This window comes from Tremella mesenterica (assembly GCF_000271645.1).
Source record: "Tremella mesenterica DSM 1558 unplaced genomic scaffold TREMEscaffold_1, whole genome shotgun sequence".
In the NCBI taxonomy this organism is placed as follows: Eukaryota; Fungi; Basidiomycota; class Tremellomycetes; order Tremellales; family Tremellaceae; genus Tremella; species Tremella mesenterica.
The window spans coordinates 729,246-737,887 of record NW_006711225.1 but is presented as its reverse complement, the minus strand read 5'-3'; the positions used below and the strand labels follow the sequence as shown (position 1 = coordinate 737,887).

The window sequence follows — 8,642 nt, the reverse complement described above, 5'->3', positions numbered from 1 at the left end:
CAGTAGACTACCTCTAGTCGGGTTCTGTAAGCCCCCTTGGAGTGGTTGTCGTTGATGATGAAGAAGAAGATGGTGTCGATGTTGTTGCTAGTGGTGATGTCGATGAAAATGTTGGCTGTGGTTGTGGTTGTGGTTGTGGTTGTGATGTAGATACAGTGACGATAGGTATAAACTCTTTTTCCATAACAACCTCAAGTTTGATTGACTCCACCCAATGACCGGATGCGTCCCTCTTTCCCAACGTGATGAGTGGCGAGTGAAAAGTCCGTCTTTGCCGCAATCAGAGATACCAGAGAGAAGGGGTAGGGAAAGAGACAAAGTGAGAGGAGAGAGAGAGAGAGAGAAAAGAAAGCAGGAGAGAGAGGACGGAAAGGGTATCCTTTGTTGTGTCGTCGAGATGTGGCAGTTGCGTAAAAAATATCCAATCTTCTTATTGCCCGCTCTATTCCTCTTCGCAGTGACAAGATGATCAAATAAAGAGCGTTACTTGTAGAGATGGGGAGATGTACTCGTGTGAGTTGATTATGGATGGTGGTAGAGAAGAGTGGGGTTAGATAGAGGTGAGAGGGGCGGGAGGAGGAGAGGAGAAGAGAGGGTTGAACGAGGGGACGACTTGTTTGGTAAGAGTAAGTGCACCATGGCACCAGTGCACGGGCCACGGCGGAGAGAACGATTTCAGGGTACATATCGACAGGGGACAGGAACAACATAGGGCAATAAACTGTCCGAGCGTCAAATTGACTTGACCGATCGGAACAAAGACCTTTCATGCTTCAACTCGCAACCACATCTATCTATCGCTATGGACAGGCATGCAAGCAGGTCATGACTATATATACAACCTACTCAACGCTTCTGTTTCTTTCGTTTCACGATAGATGCACGCAATTTGATCTCTCTGTCAACTTCGATCATCAACAAAGAAAACCCAACTCACTTGTTTATCTCGCAATGACGCTTTCTTCTTCTGCACCACCTTGTTCGAGCTGATCGTTAGCGACTCTTCCAAGATTGCAGCTTGTAGATCATGTACCATATCAGAGAAGGTATGGATTAAAGCGTATTCGGTGAAGAGAAGGGAAATCGTAGACCAAGAAAGCACCACCACACTCACTGAACAGCCATCATGATAGGTTTATTCCTAGTCTTCTCTCTATTCGTACTACTACTTTCCTTATCCTTTTTACCTTTCTTACTCCCAAACTTCTCACGACCTTCTCGACCTTTCTTGATACTTTCAATCCTCGCCTCGTAATCATCCTTGGCTCTCTTCCTCGGACCGAGAATCTCATTCTCAGTCAAAAACCTAGAAGCTTCGTCTTCTCCGACATGTCTCTTGGAAGCTTCCAAGGCGGCAAGTTTGCGTTTAGCTCCGGTGGAAGAAGTGGTGTTGACCAAAGATTGGGCAGCCTTGAGACGGAGCTCGTTGAGGAGTGTGAAATCGGCAGGTGTGAGGATCTGACCGTAAGTTTTATCCCGACACTTTATGTCGATCTTCATTCGTACACTGTTGCGCGGTCATATGAACAGACTTCATGGACACTCCTGAAGCGGTTTGTCAATGGAGGAGGAAAAAGGATACAAGATAGTGTGAAGGCGGAAGAGAGGGGGACAGGGATGAACATACCTTTTGTTGAGCCAACAAAGACAATTTCTTAGTGTTCTCCGAGGCAACCGTCATACTTGAAGGAGCGACAGAGACCACAGATTTCCCATCTTCTTCTTCCTCCTCTCCACCTTCCTCTCCCTTCTCTTCCTCGACCAAAGCAAGTTTCGCCCGCTTCACTTTCGGACCTTCGTCATCACTGTCTGAAATTTCCAAATCATCCTCATCCGAGGCCACATCTTGCCATCCGCTTGACTCTGATCCGGAATCAGATTCCACGTCCCAATTCTCCCATCCAGTTTCGTCTTCTTTGTCCAGGTCCAGCTCAACATCGGAAGCAGATTGATCAGGGTTGACTTCTTTCTGCTTGGCGGCAAGATGTTCTTCCAGCAGCTTGTGGTCAGGTCATGGCTTGACAACAGGCATGGAAAGTCGGGGGTATCAGTCAAGTGGGCCGATTGAACAGGTGGGAGAGTAGTACAGGAAAAGACGGGAAGATGTGGGGGAGGTAAGATGGGAAGGTGTGAAGGTGGCACAGTAGGGAGACGGCGACTTACCTCGATCCCTTCAATACCCTGAGGAACATCCGTGTGACCGTAAGCTGGAGCTTGATTGACTTCTCCCATAGCTGCTGCTTTACCCTGACTGTCAGCATCTTCCCACGGACACTTCACCAGGATCCCAAGAGCCACTCGAGTGAATTATCTCTGAGATGACTGATAAGGGTGGACAAGAATTACTCACCCTTTCACGTCGTTTCAACATACTAGGGTTCACCTCCCGATACAACTGCAACAATCCCCTACTTGCAGTGATCACACCTTTATCCTTACTCTTCCTATATTCTATCAAATCACTCAAGAGGTCTTCTTCCATACACCAAGGTTGTCTCCTACACACCTCCCGGATTGCGTTGATACCGGCTGCTACCACTTCCGAGCCAACACCCGGATGGACAAACTCTTGGGCTAGTTTACGGATGACAGGGGTCAAGACATCAGGAGGAGTAAGATCGTGGACTGATTGTGCGAGGGCGACGAGGATGAGGGTGACGGAGAGTTGGTGATACGTCAAGTATCTATTGTCAGCACCTTGCTTCGGCTGAGCATAACCTTGTCATGATCTCCACCGAACCATGACTCTCAGGTGCGTGAGAGGTGTGTGATCAGAGGTGATAGGAGTCTCAGAGTGGAATGTGAGAGCAGGTCACAAGATCACGACGAGAGCAACGTACTTGACAATGAAACTGTAAAACCCGAGGATACACAATTTGTGTGTGCCCATGACCCTTGACAAAAGCTGTATGATGAGAAGCTTATGATCCAAGGAATATTGCTTGTCTGTTTCATGAGCATCTCTTTGAAGGGTAGCCAGAGACGAAATATAACTGACCATGCTTGTGCAAGTTGTCATACAGTTTCTCGCCAAACGTTTGGGGATCATGCAACAGTTCAAGAGCGGGGAAATTCGCTTTAGCTCCCAAACCGGCGTCTCTGTGTTTTCGTTTCTGCCACGTCAGCTGATACGGACTGACGGAGTACATGAGGGAAAGTGTCGTCATTCGGGGAGATATGGTCATGGCTTAGCAGTGAATGTAGGTTATCTCACCTTCGTCGCCTCTTTTTGCACTTTCTTAAGTAGCTTCTCTTTCTTCTTCCTCGTCTTACCCACCTCCAAGCTGTGCTGCATCTTCTTTACATCCTTTCTAGCCTCTCGAACTTCGTCCTCTTCATCTGACGATTCGGCCCCGGTGTCGTTGTCGCTTCCGAGGAAGAAGTGCAGGGCCGCAGATTGGACTTTGGTATTTGGATGAAATACGGCGAGAGCGACGATAGAGACTGTCTTTGCGTCGGTCCTGTTCACGTGAGCACGGGTTTTTCCTGCAATACAATCCTTCGCCCATTCCTCAGCACAACATGCAACAGCAGATGAGACACAGAGCAGGAAGAGATGGGAAATGAGAGTGGTTCTGTGATGTGACAGCTTCAAACTCACCAAACACCTTTCTTCCACAATTCGCTAACCATCATAACGGCCCACATAGCCTCTCCACCTTTCTCTTTCCCCTTCCCCTTACCTTTATCACCTACCACCTCCGCTTGCATACCGCTCTCCACCATCCCGAACAGCAAACCTTGAACCACCCTATTGAGGCGATGATTCTTGGTCTTGACGTTGGAGGTTTTGAGGTCGGTGAGGATAGTATGCCGGATGAAAGATCGCAGACTCGATGGCACGTGAGGCAATAATGGGAGTAAGGTCTGCAGGAGTCTATTTGATCAGTTTGGGCACCCACATCAACCTGGTAGGCAATCGTCCGTATTTAAAATCATCCCCCAGGATCAGACGCATTCTCGATATCCAGTATGAGAAGTGTCAATCATCGAAGAGAACTTCGGACTCACTCGATGGAATCAATCACATCTTTGTTCCGCAACATGACCAAGTTTTTCAAAACGGTCCGACGCATATCACCTTTGACAGAAGGCCCATTCGTACCCAACAACAGCCCTTTCAGCTGTGACGGTAACTCTTTGGTTTCTTCCGGATAACATTGTGCCACTTGGGATATGAAAGTGACGAGTTCTGCAAATTTTTCGGCCGACTTGTCTGACCCATTTGGGGTTGATGTAGAGGGGGCAAGAGTATGAAGACGGAGGAGAGAAGTGTAGTGATTGTATTGAGTGAGAAATTCTTCATGATATCCTTTTGGGTCCCGCTGAGTGTCAATTGCCCTTCTCTTATCGTCCCGATGCCTTCCTCTGCGCGTCGTCTACGAGCTCACGAGCCCGTAATAGTCATCAGACGAGACGGAGGACCTGGAAGGTGAGTTGAATGAAGACTCACCTTGATCAGATTCTGTAGTTGTGGTAAGTTTGCAGTGAGCAATTTACCCCTAGAAGCGTGAGATTTGACCATCTTGTCGTCTTTTGACACTACTCTTGCCTTTGTTCGTCCAAATGAAAGTCGGTCGTTGATTAGTTGTTGGAGTGCTCTGGTGTGGTTCGGAACATGTTCAACTTTTGATTATTTTCTCTTAATATCTTTTGTTTAATCCAGAGGGGATAAACTTAAGCGAGCCCGATGATGGTACCTGAGTGAGAACGGCGATAACCGCGGAAATGTTGGAGGTTGAAATTGGATTGCGTGACCATTCTCTCATCTTATTCCAGTTGTTCACTGCCTCGAGGCTCAGCCTGTAGTATGTGATAGTCAGGGTCCCGAAAGACATATAGAGACGTCCGCAAGGTTCGGAAGCTTACATCTCGCGGCTATGACGAATCCCTGTCTTTTTTTTCCGATGATGCAACGTACCGACCATTGTCATTTGGGAATACCGTTCGGGAAGTGTGATTTTTATTCCAACACTTGATATATCCATTCCTTTTCTTTGAAGTACAAAAGCAGGACATTGTCGCTCTACCTTCATCATCTACCCATCTCTTTACCCACAAGTTGTCTTTCAGTCACAAACTACAACAACATACTTGCGTAATCGTCATGGCCAATACACCTCACGGTGGAATTCTCAAAGACCTCGTAGCTCGTGATGCTCACCGTCACGATGAACTCGTAGAGCAAGCTAGAAATCTTAAAGATATCTTCTTGACAGAGGTGAGCCGACTGTCATGAACGCATACACCAAACTGATGGTCAGCGTCAACTATGTGATCTCGAGTTGATCCTCAATGGTGGTTTCTCCCCTTTGGAGGGATTCATGACTGAAGTTGACTACATCTCGTGAGTTTTCCGAACCATCCAGATCCTCACTCTCACACCTTGGTGCTCTGTCCATGTACGGAGAGATATACCAACGTTGTCCATGACTGTAACTGACCTCAGCGTTCGAGACACTCTACGACTTGCTCCCGTTAACGGCCAACATCAGGGTATCGTCTTTCCCATTCCTATCACCCTCGACGTCTCCGAGGAAGACATCATGATTTTGAGTTTGGAGAAGGGTGTTAGGGTAGCTTTGCGTGATCCGAGAGATGAAGCCGCATTAGCTATATTGACTGGTGAGTAGATCTGTCCTAAACTTCATTTACTTATCAGCCGCTCTCTTCCTTCCTCAGTGAACTCATCTTTGCTGTGATCTGCTACTCCCCTCCTGGACATCTGCCCCCGGAAGCTACCGGAGACTGAATGCTCGATGTTAGGGCCCTGTCGAGAATTCCATATATGGTATCAGGGCTCGCTTGAGGTAGACGATCAATATGATGATCATCAAGCCTTGGGTATCAATTTGGAAATGTTTTACACAGCCTCTGGGCGATGAAAATTGCAACGAAGATTGATGGGAACATAGCGGGATTCGTCGCTGATCTCCTAGTGGAGGACATTTACAAACCTGACAAGCACCTCGAGGCAGAGGCCGTGATGGGTGCAGATGATCTCGCCCATCCAGCCGTCACTTATCTCCACAAGCATACTCAGGATTATTATGTGGGAGGAAAGATAGAGGCTATACAGAAACCTACGCACTATGACTATGTCGCTTTACGATGTAAGTCTCCCTTCTTTCTTCTTTGACTCTATCCTATCAGATCATATCTAAGCCTATGACCGCGTATATGGCATACCCTGACCATATCCTAGAGCCGTCTCAATATTGTTGGTCAACATCATCATCGTAGCATACACAGCCCTCACTTGTAATACTTCCCTTCTCTTCTCTCACCTATGGTTCGGGAGTTTGTAGGGTCATGACTGAGATACAATTATTTCAGGTCAAGGATGTGGAGAGGTGAACAGAAGATATGAAAAGGAAAAGACGTCACTGATTCCAGACACTCCATCCGAACTCCGAGCTCACTTTCACAAACTCGCTTGGAGAAAAGTAGTCGCCTTTCAAACTCGTAATCCCATGCATCGAGCTCATCGAGAGCTCACAGTTCGTGCGGCTCGTCAACGTCGTGCCAACGTTCTTATTCATCCCGTGGTAGGACTCACCAAACCTGGCGATGTGGATCATTACACTCGTGTGAGAGCATATCAGGCTCTTATGCCTTCTTATCCAGAAGGAATGGCTCATTTGGCTTTGTTACCACTTGCTATGCGTATGGCTGGACCGAGGGAGGCTTTGTGGCATGCTATCATAAGGAAAAACTATGGAGCTACGCATTTCATCGTGGGGAGGGATCATGCTGGACCCGGGAAGAATTCACAAGGCAAGGATTTCTATGGACCTGTGAGTGATCAGACTCGTCTTCTCTTCGCCCTTCAATTTTGTTTTCGCGGCCTTTAATCTACTTTCATGACGACAGATGATAGCTTCGTCTCCTCCCCCTTCTTCCTTCACATCATTCTTAGGCTACACCTGTCCATTCAGTGTGCTGTTCAGCCTCATGGGGCAGATACAAGAAGAGAACCGAATGGTAGGAAGAGAAGTGGATTAGGGCAGGTTGAATAACAGGAAAAGGGAGATGGATTTATAAATCAAAATGGAAGGTGTAATGACGCTGATAACAGTACGACGCTCAAGCACTCGTAGCGCAATTCAAAGATGAATTATCGATTGAAATGGTTCCTTTCCAAGCTATGACTTATCTCCCCGGTTCAGACGAATATCAACCAGTGGACGAAGTACCAAAAGGAACTCCGACAGCCGATATCTCAGGGACGGAATTACGAAAACGTCTTCGGACTGGAGCTCATATACCAGATTGGTTTTCGTATGATGGAGTTGTGAAAGTCCTTAGGGAGTCTTATCCTCCTCGACCCAAGCAAGGGTTTACCAGTGGGTCATCTTTCTTCCTCTCCATTTCCCCTTTCTGCACTTCTCCCTTTCTTGCTCTTTCCCTCTTTCCCTCTTTCCATCTTTCCCTCTTTCCCTCTTTCCATCTTTCCCTCTTTGCCTCTTTCCCTCTTTCCCTCGTCCCTCCTTATTCGGTCCTATTCCACATCTCAACTCTTCTTTCCCTTCTCGTCATCCCCTCATGTTCCCATACCCGCTCTTCAAGTCTTAAAGATGATTAAGCAATAATCTAACCCCCAGTCCTCCTGACAGGTCTTCACAATTCCGGTAAAGATACAATAGCCAGAGCCCTTCAAGTGACTCTTCAACAAAACGGTACTCGTTCCGTATCCCTCCTTTTAGGCGAAGCAGTCCGTGCGGAACTTTCCCCCGATTTAAGTCATTCACCAGAAGACAAACATATCAACATGCTCCGAATTGGATTCGTCGCTTCTGAACTTACAAAAGCAGGTGCTGCAGTCATAGCAGCTCCTACTGCTCCTTATTCTCATTCTAGAAGAGCATTAAAAGATGTTGTGGTAGGATCAGGTGGTGGGAATTTCTTTTTGGTTTGGGTAGCTACACCATTAGAATGGTGTGAAAAGGTTGATAGGAGAGGTTTGTATAAAAGAGCAAGGGATGGTGAGATTAAAGGTTTTACAGGTGTTGGAGATAAATATGAAGAACCGGAAGAAAAAGATGTGGATTTGAAATGTGATTTAAGAGTTGATACAGTACCTGAAATCGTTCATTGTGAGTTACCTTAAACACTTCTTTTAATTCTTTTCATCCTTATATATATCATCTTCTTTGATTATCCTTGTCTTTTACACCAATCACATTTATCTTCTTCTTACATGACATAACTTTCAAGATTTTCATATGAGTATCTTGAAGATTCTGCCGGATTTACAACACTTCTCCCCGCTATGATCTCTTAACATCTTTCCTTACCCGATTTACAACGGACCCCCCTAGTGGGCTCTGTGAAATATGATGTGGGCTAGCTAGGATGTGATCTCTCTTCTGGAGATTAAGCTAAAGAAGAAAACGCTAATGAATAGCAATCATCATGATGCTCGAATCTCAGAATCTCGTATAATCAATTTTGACGTTTAACGCTGGTCGTTTTGAGATACATTTCGTACTTGATTCGAACGTATACATCAGGCATTTGAATGAGACAATGTGCATGGGATGTGATTTCATTGTTCTTTACGTGTCATGTTTTGACACTCTGCATGCGGTCATCTGAATTTGCTGTCAAGTGTCAAGATATCGAATATCAAGCTATCTCCA

The 8,642-nt window shown here is 46.4% G+C and overlaps 2 protein-coding genes across 2 annotated transcripts; one reads left to right on the top strand and one right to left on the bottom strand.

Annotated features, from left to right (window-relative positions):
* Positions 1–846: 846 nt before the first annotated feature.
* On the bottom strand, positions 847–4,525 carry TREMEDRAFT_26437 (uncharacterized protein; the record flags this gene model as incomplete). Its single annotated transcript, XM_007000697.1, has 12 exons — positions 847–894; positions 938–986; positions 1,115–1,458; positions 1,628–1,999; positions 2,164–2,247; positions 2,351–2,684; positions 2,841–2,946; positions 2,999–3,113; positions 3,215–3,461; positions 3,602–3,877; positions 4,012–4,325; positions 4,454–4,525. 12 exons carry the CDS (start codon positions 4,523–4,525, stop codon positions 847–849), a joined length of 2,361 nt encoding a protein of 786 aa, XP_007000759.1.
* A 481-nt stretch (positions 4,526–5,006) lies between these two features.
* On the top strand, positions 5,007–8,560 carry TREMEDRAFT_72647 (uncharacterized protein). The gene is made up of 8 exons (XM_007002049.1): positions 5,007–5,221; positions 5,265–5,347; positions 5,450–5,625; positions 5,940–6,113; positions 6,397–6,797; positions 7,079–7,346; positions 7,605–8,096; positions 8,408–8,560. The coding sequence occupies exons 1-8, from the start codon at positions 5,108–5,110 to the stop codon at positions 8,443–8,445; spliced, it is 1,746 nt and encodes a 581-aa protein (XP_007002111.1). The 5' UTR covers positions 5,007–5,107; the 3' UTR covers positions 8,446–8,560.
* The last annotated feature ends 82 nt before the right edge of the window (positions 8,561–8,642 follow it).